The 15,369-nt window shown below is 46.3% G+C and overlaps 1 protein-coding gene and 1 long non-coding RNA gene across 3 annotated transcripts in view; one reads left to right on the top strand and one right to left on the bottom strand.

Annotated features, from left to right (window-relative positions):
* LOC138287515 (uncharacterized) overlaps positions 1–15,369 on the top strand; it is a 394,908-nt gene that overhangs the window by 56,376 nt on the left and 323,163 nt on the right. The window contains exon 3 of one of the 2 annotated variants that reach the window (XR_011202228.1): positions 11,726–11,950. The exons of the other annotated variant lie outside the window; for it this stretch is intronic. This is a non-coding gene — a long non-coding RNA (uncharacterized lncRNA). The remainder of the gene's footprint in view (positions 1–11,725; positions 11,951–15,369) is intronic. 2 annotated transcript variants of the gene reach the window in all.
* LOC138287514 (rho crystallin-like) overlaps positions 1–15,369 on the bottom strand; it is a 118,197-nt gene that overhangs the window by 39,808 nt on the left and 63,020 nt on the right. The window contains exons 4-6 of the mRNA XM_069227981.1: positions 15,157–15,234; positions 11,716–11,838; positions 9,902–10,011 (exon numbers count right to left, since the gene is read on the bottom strand). Coding sequence (XP_069084082.1) covers positions 9,902–10,011; positions 11,716–11,838; positions 15,157–15,234 — 311 coding nt within the window. The remainder of the gene's footprint in view (positions 1–9,901; positions 10,012–11,715; positions 11,839–15,156; positions 15,235–15,369) is intronic.

The following is a 15,369-nucleotide window of genomic DNA, read 5'->3' on the forward strand; positions in this document are numbered from 1 at the left end:
CAGCAGTGTGCCCACCTCTACAGGGACCCCAGGGCCAAGACAATCAGGGACCTGGGGTCAGTGGGCAAATGGTTCAGGGGACAGAGGCACAGGCCAACAGAGAAACTGGGAGGATTGCTGTGTGCCAGGCGGAGGACAGGAGCAGTGAACCAACTCCCCAGGAGGTGATCTCTGAGACTCTGGGAGCCCATCAACCTTCCCAGAACACTATGGACCAGATCCTAGACAACGTGCAGGAGAACAGGCGGCTGCAGGAGGGACAGTATCAGGGGATCAGGGAGGACTTGCAGGCCATCAACAACACCCTGATCTCCATAGCAGGGGTGCTGGAAGACATGGCTAACATTATGAGGGAGGCAGTGTCACACCAGCGGGCCCCTGCAACTAGACAGATATCTGAACAGCCTTCTGCTTCCGCTGCCGCAAGTGGCCAGAAGGCCCCGCCACAGGACCCACAGGCCACCAGCACCCCTCTCCCTGAAGAAGGTGAACCACCCTGCAAGTGTTCCCTGCGATCCAGGCAGAAGCCAGAGACACTTGCCAAGACCCCTGCCAGGAAATGAGACTCTCATGATTGTCCCCCTTGTGTCCCACTCAGTGACCCTGTCCACCTTGAACTGTCACTGATCCCCTTCCTATGTCCCCTTGGACAATGCACCCGTGCTATGAACAGACTGGAACAATACCCTCGACTTTCCTCCATCATCACCCCATACCATCACACTTTCCCCTCTATATACTAGTACTACAATAAACACCCTTTGATATAAATCGACTTCGAGTATGTCATGTATTTCAAATATGTATTGATTGAAACAGGTACAACCATTGCAAATTAACTGTACATAGAATGAGCAAAGAATCAATGACCTGTAGCTGGCTGTTGTGATCACACCAGGGGTATTTGTCAAATCACCAACATCTGCAAAATGAATAGCCAGATGTACCAGTAAGTGGGCAAAGAAGTGGTAAATACCAGCATGCCAATGCCACACAGAATACAACCAAAGTCATTGAAATTTAAAGTTGCACTGTCTCACCTGTGTGTCATAGGAAGTACTGTTGTCCACATCCTCATCCTCTGCCTCCTCATCCTCACTGTCCACTGAGTCCACTGCTGCCACAGGGGCATCTCCAGTCTCCTCCTCTTGCAGAAAAGGTACATGGTGTCTGAGGGCCAGTTTGTGCAACATGCAGCATGCCACGACTATCTGGTACACCTTATTGGGTGAGTAGCACAGGGATCCACCTGTCAGATGGAGGCACCGGAACCTGGCCTTCAGGAGGCCAAAGGTCCTTTCAATGATCCTTCTGGTTCTCTCATGTGCCTCATTTTAACGTTCTTCTTCCCTTGTCCTGGCATTCCTTACAGGGGTCAGCAGCCATGATAGGTTTGGGTAACTAGAGTCACCTGAAAATATTGCGGGACAACATTTAGCCACACACTATCCTATATGGCCAACACCATAGTCATACACCAACATATACTGGGTGGGAACCAGGGCTCACCTATTAGCCACACCCTGTGCCTCTGTCGTTGGGACATCACATTTGGGATGCAGCTATTCCTCAGGACAAAGGCATCATGCACCGACCCAGGATACTTAGCATTGATGTGGGAGATGTACTGGTCCACCAAGCACACCAACTGCACATTCATGGAGTGGAAACTCTCACGATTTCTGGACACCTGTTCATTCTGGCAGGGGGGGACAAATGCAATATGTTTCAATCGCCCCAATTATATTGGGGATATGTCACATTCCATAAAACCCGGCCTTCTCAGTGGCCAAATCCTCAATCTGGGGGAATGCAATGTAACTGCACATGTGTTTTATCAGGGCAGACAACACTCTTGTCAGCACTATTGAGAACATTGGCTGTGACATTCCTGATGCCAAGCCTACTGTCACTTGGAAAGAACCAGTTGCCAGGAAATGGAGCACTGATAGCACTTGCACAAGAGGGGGTATCCCAGTGGGCTGACAGATAGCAGATATCAGGTCAGGCTCCAATTGAGCACTCAACTCTGTGATTGTGGCCCTGTCCAGTCTACAGGTGAGGATAATGTGCCTGTCCTCCAGTGTAGCCAAGTCCACCAGATTTCTGTACACAGGGGTATGTCTCCATCTCATTTTCATCCGCAGCGGTAGGAATCTAAGGGACAAAAGAGTGAGGAGGCTGTCACAAACTGAACAATGGAGCCACAACAGAAGTCCGCAATCTGCAAACATGTTATGGGACAGTGTAATTTGTCAAGTATGTGCCTATTTGTCTTGTGACGCAGCATTAATTCATAGGCCTGTCCCCCCCCCGAAATGGCATCTGCCTGTCCTGTGTGGTGGGACAGGTGGAAGTGAGGTAATGCCGCTGACGTTGTGCACCGTGGCAGTAGGCAGTCGGAACCGCCGTGCAACTCCTCATTGGTTATAATTGGGCCCTATGGGGTACAGTGGCCAATGGTGATCTATGGCGGCGGTGACGGCATGCACCGCCGTGGTCGCAAACGCCATTTTCTATCATATTCCTCACTTGTTTCCTGACCTTCCATAGGAGAGGACCTACACTGCATGTGCTGCTGTGACCTGTGTCTGGAACCTACCATGGCCCGTGTGACCAGGGAAAGGGCCCCATCCTTCACTTCTGAGGCGTTGGAGAGACTGGTGGATGTGGTCCTACCCCAGTACAGACTGCTGTATGGGCCTCCAGACCAACAGGTGAGTACACTGTGGGCACAATGCATGTGGCATGAATGCATGGAGTTGTGTGTGAAGGCATCGTGTAAGGGGGTGTGGATGTCCTCTTGGCGGAGTACACGTTGTGTGCTGGGCTATGTGTATGCCAATGGGGATAGAAACGGGTATGGTGGGCCATTCGTGTTACTGGTTGGACTGTTTGTCTAATGGTGTTCTCCTGTCTGTATTGCCTCTGCAGGTCAGCGCCCATCAAAAGAAGGGTATATGGCGTGCCATCGACAAGGAGGTGCAGACCTTGGGGGTCTATGGCAGGCGGAGCACCCACTGTCGGAAACAGTGGGAGGACCTGAGACGCTGGACACGGAGGACCACGGAGGCCCAGCTGGGGATGGCCTCCCAACGAGGAAGGGGTGCCCATCAGACCCTGACCCCCCCTGATGTCCCGCATACTGGTGGTGGCCTATCCTGAGCTGGATGGGCGCTTGAGGGCATCACAGCAGCCACAAGGGGGTGAGTACAATGGAGCTCACGGCTGGAGGGGTGGTATCCGGGTGGTGGTTGTGTGTCAGTGGGAGCCCCTAGGACAGGCCAGACATGGCAGCGTAGGGCCTCTGGTGGCTAAGGGTCAAAAGGGGAAATATTGCCTACCTAGCTTGTTAGCATCCACTACTGTTCAGGGCTGCGTGGGTTCCATGTGTGCTGTAGTTGGCGGTGTGTGCTCCTCCTCATGCCTTGGTGGTTAGCAATATCACTGGTAGTGCAATGCATTGTGCGTAGACCTGTACCCAGTGTGTGAGGGTGCTGTGTGCGCCAACGGTAGTTTTGGTGCAGTCATTGATCCAGTGTAAATTTTGTCTCTCTCCCCTTTTCTTGTTTTGTCATCCTGTCCTTATGTGCATTAGCATCATCTGGAGCAGGAGCAGAGGTACCAGTGACAGAGGGAGCTGCATCCCACAGAACTGTGGAGGCAGAGTCCACCGACGCTGATGGCACCAGGGGGCCAGAGAGGAGCACCACAGCGGAGACTGGAGGGGACAACACAGACTCAGACACCTCCTCCGATGAGAGCTCCCTGGTGGTGGAGGACACCTCTGTGACCACCCCAGGTACAGGTACAGCCACCACCCCCTGTACCAGCACCGCCCTTCCAGAAGCTTCTCAGCGAGTTGCCCGTGCCCGCTCACCCAGGAGGGAGGCTTCTCCTTCAACCAAGGCACCTCAGGCCCTGCCCCAGTCAGCCCTGCTGCCCTGAGTGAGGAGGCTATTGACCTCCTGAGGTCCATCTCTGTATGTCAGTCAACCATTGTGAATGCCATTGAGGGGCTGGCAGCCCAGATGCAGCAATCTAATGCATTTCTGGAGGGCATTCATGGTGGATTGGCGGCCCAACAGAGATCGATTCAGGCTCTGGCCTCCTCTCTGATGGCAGCCATTGTTCCTGTTTCAACTGTCCCCCCTCCAACTTCCACTTCCCTGCCCCATTCTCCTCAACCCCAACCCATCCCAAGCACAGAGCCGGATGAGCATGCACACAAGACAACACCCAAGACTGTCACAGGCAAACACAAGCACCACACTTCATCCCACAGGCACTCACACAAACACCATCCAGTTGCAGACACAATAACTTCAACTATTTGCATAGTCTCCCCCTCCTCCTGCTCCTCCACCTCCCACCCAGTTACATCCACACTCATAACTGCATGCACTACATCATAATCCACTACCAGCATCATCACCACACCAAGCAGAACATACACCTCACTGGCAGACACCTCCACAACATACATGCACACGTCCCCTGTGTCCTCGCCCACCGTGTCTGTCCCCCCTTCCTAAAGAAAGAATTCCAGGCCACAAATACTGAAGGGGAAGGAGCCTGCACCAGCCACAAAGAAGGGGTAGGAGCCTGCACCAGCCACAAAGAAGGGGAAGGAGCCTGCACCAGCAGATGTCACAGAGCCCGCACCACCAGCTGTGGTTGTGCAGCCATCAGAGAGTGCAGGGGCTGAGCAGGAGCCTCCCACAACCACTACCACAGAGCAGCCATCGGAGGGTGCAGGGTCTGAGCAGGAGCCTCCACTACCACCACAACAGTGCAGCCATCTGAGAGTGCAGGGGCTGAGCAGGAGCCTCCCACAACCACCACCACAGTGCAGCCGTCACCGCCGACGGACGCCATATAATCCAGCCTTCATCGGCTGCTGTGAGGCCTGCCCCCACCAGAACCAGTGGGGTATTCACCCACTTGAGAGACTGTGGCCTTGCACTCTCCAGGACCAAGCACATGGCATGTTCCCCCCTCCAGAACCAGTGGGCAAGTCACCCACTCGAGAGACTGTGGCCTTGTACTCCCCAGGACCAAGCACAGGGCATGTTGCCCCCTCCAGAACCAGTGGTCTTGTTTCCGCATCTGGCTAAGGTGCCCCTGCCCCGTCTCCCTGAGGTGCCTGCCTATTTGCCAACTGATGCCCCTGCAGTGTCCTCTCTGTATTGGTGCAGGAATCGAGTGGGGCCTTGGTCTTTGCCCTGTGGCCATGTGGGCCCCGTGAACTATGGACTGGGCAGTGTCCCTTTTTTGAACATTTGTACATATCTGTTGCATTGCCACATCGACTTATTATTTTTGATGTTTTCTTTAATTCCTGTTGTCCTTGCATTATTTTGCTGATAATCGTGGAAAATTTGATTTTCTTTTGTATCTGCTTGTGTGTATGGTGTGTGTGTGTGTGTGGTGTGTGTGTTGTGCGTGTGTGTGTCACTCTCGTTTTCCTCCCCCCCTCCCTTGTGTGCTAGGCGGCTGTACTCATAGTCGTCATCTTCACCGGCATTGGTGTTCATGGTAGAGCATGACGTAGAAGATCATCAGGAAAACATGCAGTTCGGGTTCCATGGCAGTGTGGTACTTCCCTGTGTCTCCAATGGTGAGTCCTTTGACTTCTGTGCTCTGTGTCCACCAGGCTTTTGATGGCGTTGGTACCACCCCGGAAAAGGTGGTGGATTGAAGGGTCTTCGTATGGTGGGCAGAACTTTGTATTCCGCCTGGCTGTAGGCAGCTACTGCCGTGGTGACTGTTGTTTCTGCCCTGGCGTTTGGTGTGGTACATTGGCTGTCTTTCGGAGATATCACCGCCATGGTCATAATTTGGCGCTAGTTACCACCAGCCTGTTGGCGGTATTCCCGCCACTTTATCACCCACCGCCAGGGTCATAATGAGGTCCTTTATTTTTATTTAATAAAGTCTCAAAAGGAGCTAGATATTTCAAGTTTGGTATCAAACTTATTGTTATAATAAATACAACAACTTGCCTGTGATCAATTTAATGTTACTAACTCAGGGAAAGAGTTTTAGAACTCTACCTGAAAGTTGCCAGTTTCAGCTCTGTAGTGACCTTCTCTGATTGGCCAGCCTCTGGCAGCCTTGTCAAGCTGCCTTGATGAGGTGTGAAGTGGCCTGAGCTGAACACAACGGAAGTGCCTGGGGGAGGAGAACTGTTTCAGTAGATGGTGAAACATGAGGGGGGAGAACAGCAAAATTGTACTTCAAATGAGCGAAGGACATTTGGTCCTACAAGAGGAACTCCCCCATTACCTGCAAAACCAGACAGCCGGGTGCCCCCCTGATTAGATTAGGAGAGAGCTGGAGAGGGATGTGTTAAGGGAACTTAGCCACACCAGTGGGTGGACTCAGCCAGACCTAACTTAATTTCTGCCATGTTGGATTTTTGAGGAATGTTGCTCTCTGGGATTGAGTTTTACCACATTTCCCAGGAAGTGATCATTCAAGAGGTCAGTGACCTGCCTGTGATTGGACAGTTGTCGCCCCCTGCTGTCCACCCCAGGAGCAAGGATAAATATGGCAGAGCTGCACCCCCACTTTAGATCTCTAAAAGAAACAAGACAAAGAAGAAGAAGGACTGCAATGCTGGACCCCTGACCTGCACTTGGACACTGCACTCGGAAGGACTGCACCAGTTGCACACTTGGGCTTCACCACTAAAAGGACTTTGCCTGTCTTCAACTGCTTCAAGAATGGATTCCTTGTTTGCTACAGGTAGAAAATAGCTGACCAGAGTCCCCTGCATCAAGTGCTGAAGAAACTAACTAGCTGACCAGTGACTGGTGGTCATTTTTGGATTTGAACCAGGTGCATTCTGGGAGTTGGAGTCCTATCCCTCAAGGAGCATCTCAGAGCTTCTGGAACCTTGAAGTGATTTGTGGACTCATAAAGGACCTTCAAAGACCTTCTGGAAGAAGATCCAGAAGTTTGAAGGAGATTGGAGAACTTTTGATAGAAAGCTTCATAAAGGGACCAACCCGACATCGTGAGTCAAGCCAGCGTATGTCGACTGCAACCCGGCCTAACTTGCAAGATCGTCCTGTTGAAAAGTTCGGAAGCCCCAGACTTCCAGGCTTTCACCAGAGGCTCCTGGAAAGGCAATCCAACGACGTTGACTCGAAAACGGCTTGCTGTGGAGGATCGTCAGACGTCAGAGAGAAAAAGCTCCAAAAAAGTCAGAACGTAAAAACTTGACCAAGGCTTCCGTGCATTGTATCCAAAGAGGGCTCCAGGGAGGTTAGATCCAATTTCGGCCCGGAAAAACATTTCCGTCACAAAAAATTGTCTAAGTCCAAAGATAGAATTCTTCACCGAGGTCTCCTGCGACGGGTATCTGAAGATGGCTCCAAGGAAGTTGGATCCGACTTGTGACTTCGTCTTAGTGAAGAAACTCTTCAAGAAAAAGACTAAGGGCCCCATTATGAGTTTGGCAGATGGAAGACTCCGTCCGCCAAACTCCCAACAGGGTGGCCACCGCCTACGCAGCAACCTCCCTGCTGGAACTATTATGGGTTTCCTGCTAGGTCGGCGGGCAGAAACCTACGTTTCTGCCTGCTGGCCTAGCGGGAAATAGGCTAGAGTTCTAAGTGATCGTGTCAGTTTGGCCAGCCTTCGACGGACAGCCACACTGACATGCATACTTAGAAGTGCACATACCACTCCTCCTCGTGACATGGGAGTGGCTGGCCCCACCCAGCCTTCATTAAGCGGAAAAATAAAGTGATAATAAAACATTTATTATCACTTTATTTTTCTGCTTTCAGCAGCAGGCGATGCTCCTCCGTCATAGCTGAGGGGCCGCTCCTGGATGTAGTTACAAGCAAAGAACATGACAGTAGCTTTATGTGCTTCCAATAATAGTACTGAGCAAAGATGAACAGAAGTTTAATTTGGTGCTAGAACAGCTGTCCCGGGAAACAAGTAACAAATAGGCACTGTTGTGAAACAGAAAGGCCTTTTCTGAGAAAGAAAACTTAGCCATGTGCATAACATACAAATTAACATCTAAATATGTGTTGTTGCACACTGGTGTAAACCGCCTTATTCTCACTGCATGTATAATGATCAATATAATTCTTGATTAGCTAATGAACAGCCTCTCTTATTGAAAACATATAGTGATGCTTATATTTCAATTATCGCTACATGATTGCTTGTGATTGACCATGTAAAGATCACATGCACCCTGTTGAGAGTGTATAAGAATGTAATTGTTCGGAGAATTGAGAGTGTTCTTGGAAAATTGCTGGCAAATGCTCTCCAATGATCATTATTGTTATTCATAAAAATACATAAGGCTGTTACCAGAAGTCTCCTGAAATGTATTCAGCAGTAGAAGACTGTTTTCCTTCGCCACATCCTCTGTCCATTTAGTTTTACTTTTGTTACATCTTTACTTTTATTTCTTGGTTGTTCCTAGCACCCATATATATTGTTAGACATGTGCTCAAAGATATAATAAAATAAGTAATCTATTATTTCATAAGACTGGTATAATATGGTAGCACAAAACACCTGGATTACTTCTTAGTAGCTCATGCTTATGCATAGCAAAATCACTGTGAGTCAGGCCTGTGAAATCATCTAATGAATTAAACCATATAGTCAACCCTGATGCACTGAAATCAAAGTGCAACATTGAGTTTTGCTGATAGTTTTTGGGATGCCTCCGCATTCAGGAGATATCAGAGGGTCTGTCAAAACAATGACTTTAGGGGTACCGGTTTATATATGATCATATAAAACTTGAAACTCATTGAAAGAAGTGCACCATGGTGGAAGGGGGAGTGCGTTGTTGGTGGGATTGTTTTTGCGCAGGAAGGGTCACCTTCCTGCACATAAACAATCCAAAGAGATGTTTTCCTCTTTCTATTTGTGCTGCAGAAAGCAGCACACAGAGAAAGACAAAACAACGAGAAGAAATAAATATATTTTTGCCTGCCCTAAGGAGGTGTACAGTTGTGATGCATTCCCAGAATTACAGATCCTTGTAAATCTGGGGCAGTGTCACAATCCATGGGTGTTGCATGGGAAAAACCATTGCAACACCCATGGAATGCCTCCCTGATGCAGAGTAAGGCAACGCAGCGATTTGTGCTGCTTTATCTTACTCCATATCTATGAGGCCATGCAAAGTGGCTTTGTGTGGCCTCATAGATATGGTTAAAAGTCTTGAGCCACCGGAGCGTAAAAGAAAAGTGATGCTCTGGTGGTGCAAGTCTCTCATAAATATGCCCCAATGTTTATTCCTAGATCTTCTCCAAATACAATCTTTTAAGTCTTTGATAAACAAGTTACAATTTCCAACCACATCACCCTTGTTTCTCATATAGTCCTTAGACAAATTATAGTCAATACGTAAATAATTCTCTTTTTTCATATTCTGCAGCACTTGGCGGAGCAATTGGGTAGGCCAAAAAGGTCATGATTTTAAAGGTTTTTCTATTGTGAGTTTAAAATTATTCGGTCTGTGTCCAAGGGAGTTATATTTTGCTTTACAAACTAGTGATGACTATTAGTTGTGGTTTGCCTCATAATGTATGTCTCCCCAGACTGTGTCAGCTCTGCCCATTTTCCTATTCTGAAGTATAATTAATGATGTAGGAATTCATCCTGGTCTTTTATGGGTGATTTTTAGGTTTTATTTGGGGGGCAGGTTGGTCCAGATATACTGTGGCTGGCTTAAACAAATTCGTCAGGCACATAAGTCTGGATAGTCATTCATCAATATGCTAGTGACAGGTATGGTTTGAAGGATGTTAGGTACACAAATGGATCCACCTTGTCAAGTGCAGATTCATGGTTTTTGGCTTGTGAGATATGGAACAACTTGATTGTATTACCTATCTACGTGCACCTTTCTTACCAATTTGGATCCCTGTGGGATCCTAGGACACTGTAGCCAACCACCACGATATTCTTGGACTTGCAGAACTCTGTGAGTTTCTTCTGGTTCAGATACGGGTGACATTCCACCTACAAGGTTGAAGTATTACATGGTTAAGATCAAAAGCCAACATTAGCAGAGGTTTCAGTGCTGGGGTAGGGTCAGAAGGAATTAAAAGCTGGTGGTCAAGGCGCGCAATGAGACAGGGAACCACATGAATGGTGAAAAATACAACTACTTAGTAAGCTAGAGATGTGGATCAAACTTCTATGAATTTGATTTAAGAGTTGTATGGGACCTAGTTTGGGGTTTGTCATTCTTAAAGTACACAGAGCAGAAATGAATAGTTTATATGGGTGTCAGCAGTACTGTATTGAAATGGAAAAGACCCTTTAACCATACACATTTAGTTACAGTAGTTATACAGTATAAGCACCCACTGATAGTTATCATCACAGTTAATGTTACAAAAATGCTATGTTGTTCTAGGACAGAATACAAGCAAATCAATTGCCCTTGTGCATGTTTTTTATCTTCTTTCTTCTTAGAAAGAAACTTCAGTTTTCAAATTGATCACACTACACAGTTCAACATAAATGGGAACTGTGCACACCACTCACTTTAGGGTCAATCACTTTTCATAAACAAATAGAATAATCTAAGTGAGATGTCACAGCTGTATGCAGTGCTCACAGCATGTGTGCGCCACAATGCCACAGTGAGAAGCATATTTAGGAACAGACATCCAGAGAAAATGCAGCCATTCTGGTGATCTGCTGGCTGTTCTGTAAGATGCCAATAGTCCATAAAAATTAGGGGCTACTAAAATCACCTTGGTTCGCACTTGTGCATCATCATCTGTAATAATAACAATATTAATACATTACACAGTATTTAACAGGTGTACCTAATTATACATTTTATAGTACTCAAGAAGGTGAGCACGTGATGAGGAGCTGTTTGATGAGATCAGCAACAGTGGTTGAACAGTGACTTTAAAGGGTGAACTAGTGGCTGCTTAATGCTGATAACAGTATGGGGATGAATTTTAGGTAAGAGTGTGGATGAGTGACGCGAACAAGTGATTTTGAATAAAATGATGTGGTGGTGAGTGAGAGGGTCATGACAATCTCACCTGGCTAAGTAGGTGCTTTTCAGCATTCAGTTCAAAACGGCTATGGAGGACATTAAAGAATGTGTCAGGCATCTAATGTCCTCATATACAAACCACTCCATCTTATGTGTGGAGGTGCACATTTGTGAAATTTATCGTGACAATATTCAACTCCATCGCCTTAATATTGAGGATATCCTAGTTGGATCCAAACTACCTAATAATACAGATGTTGGGATCAAGATGCTTTTTAGAGTTATGCATTTGGGCAACCACACTGGAAGGCCTATACATTATGCATGTTAGCAGTGAGGACCATCACAACAATTACAGTACATTTGGTACCAGTCACTGAATGGCCAGATAGTAATGCTGGTTGACGCTGCCAAATTAGCAAATCCCGTCCAAATAGTTTTCCGCATTGGCAGCACAGAAAATCAGGCCCGATTTCTGTGTGAAAAGATAGGTAATCAGGGATCCCTGACTTGAACAGGATCAGATTGTATATGTTATGGTGAAATTCTGTCTGGGGCAGTCTCCCTACATCCCGTCCACAGTATTCGTTACAGAGTATATGTTTGTTCTTAGACTCCCTGAACATATCAACAGTGATAATCCAGATTACATTGATAAAAAAGAAAGTAGATAGTTAGAATTGAAACAAATTAACTCCACTTACTTGATTACAGACAGGTGCATACTTGAGTCCTGGTTTGTTTAGAAGCCGTTCCAGTTGCCTGCGATTGAAGTTTGACACTCCAATGGATCTTACCAACCCAGCATCCTTGCATGCCTCCAGGACCTGTATGACAGTAGAAGAAATTCCATTTAGATCCAAATCTAATAGAAAATTTGAATATTCATTCTACTTCTTGCACAGATGGGATCTGCAGCGCTTCTTTCATCGGTGAACAGTAAGTCCCGGATTCTTAACTGAAAGGTGCTTTGCCATACAGGTTCTGTGACAATAATTTCTGCTTGTGATATTCTAGCCCAGATGTCATGACACCCCCTGGTGGTCTGACCTCTAGATTCACAGATGAATCATACCAACTGGAGCCTGGAGGTTGAGTTAGAAAACCTCAGTAGACCCTCTATGGCGGTTTCTTCATTATCATCATACCTGTAGTGGACCACTCTCTAAAGGGAGGTTGATGTGAGGAGTTTGGGAAATAGAACCATCGTGAACAGTGTACTGAAAGAAAACAAGAACAGCAGAATCTTAAAGGGAAAATAAAAAAAGGGTAGTACATTGGTTAGATGTATTCAGAAAACATTGGTGGATGATTTATATAAGTTATGAGTGTATAAGTACGCAAATGGAAGGAAAATATATTATTAGAGTTTGAGCCCAGCAGAGAACTGTGGTTTGTGCAGTTTCAGTCTCCCAATAATAGCACAATGAACTTTAAGATGCTACTCCCAAAGTACTTGGATTGACAGTAGTTATGTGTAACAGTATTGGATTGCATGGTAGCTTATTGACATCTTTTCTGTCTAGTAGATCACTATTGGAAATGCCCCTTTCTACAGGATCATCCCCAAACTTTTTGCTTTCACTTCTCCTGTTTTTGTAGAATTCATTTTTGTTGGCTTTAGGACTCTTTGCACTTTACCACCACTAACCAGTGGTCACGTGCTCGTACTCTCTCCTTAAAACATGGTAGAATTGGCTTGCACCCAATTGCATATTTATTTTACATATAGATTCCTAATAAAGTGGCACTACATGTGCTCAGGGTCTGTAAATTAAATGCTATTAGTGGGCCTGCAGCACTTATTGTGCCACCCACTTAAGTAGCCCTCTAAACATGCCTCAGGCCTGTCATTGTAAAGCCTGTGTGTGCAGTTTTAAGCTGCCATTTCGACCTGGCAAGGTAAACCTTTTGCAAGGCTCAATCTTCATTTTAAATACATATATGTTTCTCCAAAGGCGGGCACGAATCCTTAAGGGCAGGGTGTAGTGTATTTGAAAAGTTGAACATCTACTTTTAAGTTATGGTTAAGTTATGGTTAGTTAACCTCAGATACTACCACTTCAGTACACTTCTGGACCCGTGGATACTCTGCCAGGAACAAGGACTGCTGTGCTGCCTCAAAGGGCTATTCTGCAGGTCTCCTGAGCTGAGCCTCAGGGACATAACAGGCTTCCCTACAGCTATTTGACTTGTCTTCAATTAGTTCCTGACCCCCAAGAGGTGCCTCTCAGGTTTCGGGCCCTCAGTGTGGTTCTCGAGCTCTTACTGACAAGCTGTTGTGCTCTTCTTGACTGCAATTGGGCCCATTTGCACCGGAACCATGCCGATCGTATGGAGGATCAGCGCAAGCCATGCAAGGCCATCTCTTCCCACAGCAAGAATTGTCCACTCACGTGGATCAACAATGTGAGGCTCCAGTCTGCCCGTCCACAATGTCCGGCCTTCTCCTCATACCATGCCAACCATCATGTGCAACACCCTCCTGCCTCATGGTGAACTTCTTCCACGCGAACAGGATTCTTGGCACAAAACTTGAGAAGGTAATACTTCAGCAGGACTAATCTGAGACTGTATCCGACCTGCGCTCCATCGCAGTTGGCTTGAACTTTTGACTTTGGCCCAACCATAATAGCCTTGGTAGGTGCTTTATGCTTTTAAATGCTGTATTGCAGTTTCTTCTTTAAAAATTCATAAATCTAGTTCTAATGATTGGATTTTTATTGTTTTGGTCTTGTTTTGTTCATTAAGCTAAGCTCTATTCTTCTCACCTGATGTGGAATCTCTTTGTTTGTTGTTTTCACAATTTACTGTTGGAGGTGTTGCACAAATACTTCACACATTGCCTCTAAGTTAAGCCTGACTGCTCTGTGCCAAGCTACCAGGGGGTTGAGCACAAAATAAATTGGGGTTGCTTGTGCCTTACCCTGAATAGGATTGTGGTTGCTGGTTGACCAGGGGTCACCCCCAGTCAACCAGTAACCTAATTTCTGATGGATACAACTACCTGTGGATTCCTCACCTAAAGAATTTTCCCCATGCGCCAGCATCCGATGGAAATTTTCTTCTAGCTCTGCACGTCGACGATGACGTCACAATTCCCACGCGACGCCGTATGACAAAGTAACTAATGGAATGGTTTAAAATGGTATAGTAATGCACCTGTGGACTTAAGCAGCATTTGGATATAGTGTTATGTCAACTAAACCTTGGATTAGTGCTGAAGGACTATGGGCCTGACTCACAGGGGGTCGCCACACTTGTGACGGAGTATCAATACTCGGGGTAAAATCTCTGCCATGAAAATTCTCATGGCAGAGACTTCGCCTCCCGAGTGTGGAGCCCCCCCACTTGACTGCGGGACCTCTGCCACGAGTATGGATGCCCTTTGTGAGTCAGCCCCTTGGAGCCTATTTAAGAGTATAGGTGCTATTTATCGTATCTGATAAATGATAATACCATGGGGTACGTTACTTACCAGCCACAATAAATGTCACCTATTATAGGTTTGTGGGTAATAGCATGCAGCTGTTGGCCCAAAATCCACATAATATAGTAAATACCATACATCTTTCCCAAAGGGGGAGTTATTAATGCATCCAATAATTACTGGTTTGGCCAATCAAATCAAACTCTTAATTCCAACCCATGCAAAATCAGGGCTTTACAAATAGGTCAGAATTAACTGAGCCACTCATTATCAGGACCTAAAAATCCATTGCATGTTAAATCTACAGTGCCAATGTATAGTGCAGAAAGGTAGGGTGTACATCTGCCATCATTTACCAATTTGGACAGCACTGCGTACAGAGCTTAGATATTGGTGATACCAGTAACCAGGGAGTGAGTTAAGTGAAGATAATTTTCCCAATTCCGCTTATGAAGCACTTGAACTGAGGCTACATAGCCCTGCATACCTGGAATTCCCATGAAAATAAAGTACTTCTGTTCAGAGAAATCCCAGAGCCATTTTTCTGTATGAGTGAGTGGTAAAGCTATTCAACGCATGGCCAATATTGTCAGTGAACATTCTTTAAATGCTACACTAATTACATATTGCAGTTGATGGAAATTAAAGCACCAAGGAAGAACTTTTATTGAAAACATATTCTGTAGTACACAATTTATAAATATGTATTTTTTACCTCCCACGTAGAGCAAAAGTCGACATTATCATAAGCATATATTTCGTCATCTTCTCTGGATATTTCAGGTCCTGAAGGCTGAGAAAATGATTAGTTTTTATAAATGTAAAATAGATGTTTTGTACTGTTGAATACATAATCAAATATGCTCCTCCAAAGGTGGAATACAATGTGTTAAACTCATTAGTTCAGTAATTTGGCAGCATTGTCATG

The sequence above is a fragment of the Pleurodeles waltl genome, chromosome 4_1, assembly GCF_031143425.1.
Source record: "Pleurodeles waltl isolate 20211129_DDA chromosome 4_1, aPleWal1.hap1.20221129, whole genome shotgun sequence".
Classification (NCBI taxonomy): Eukaryota; Metazoa; Chordata; class Amphibia; order Caudata; family Salamandridae; genus Pleurodeles; species Pleurodeles waltl.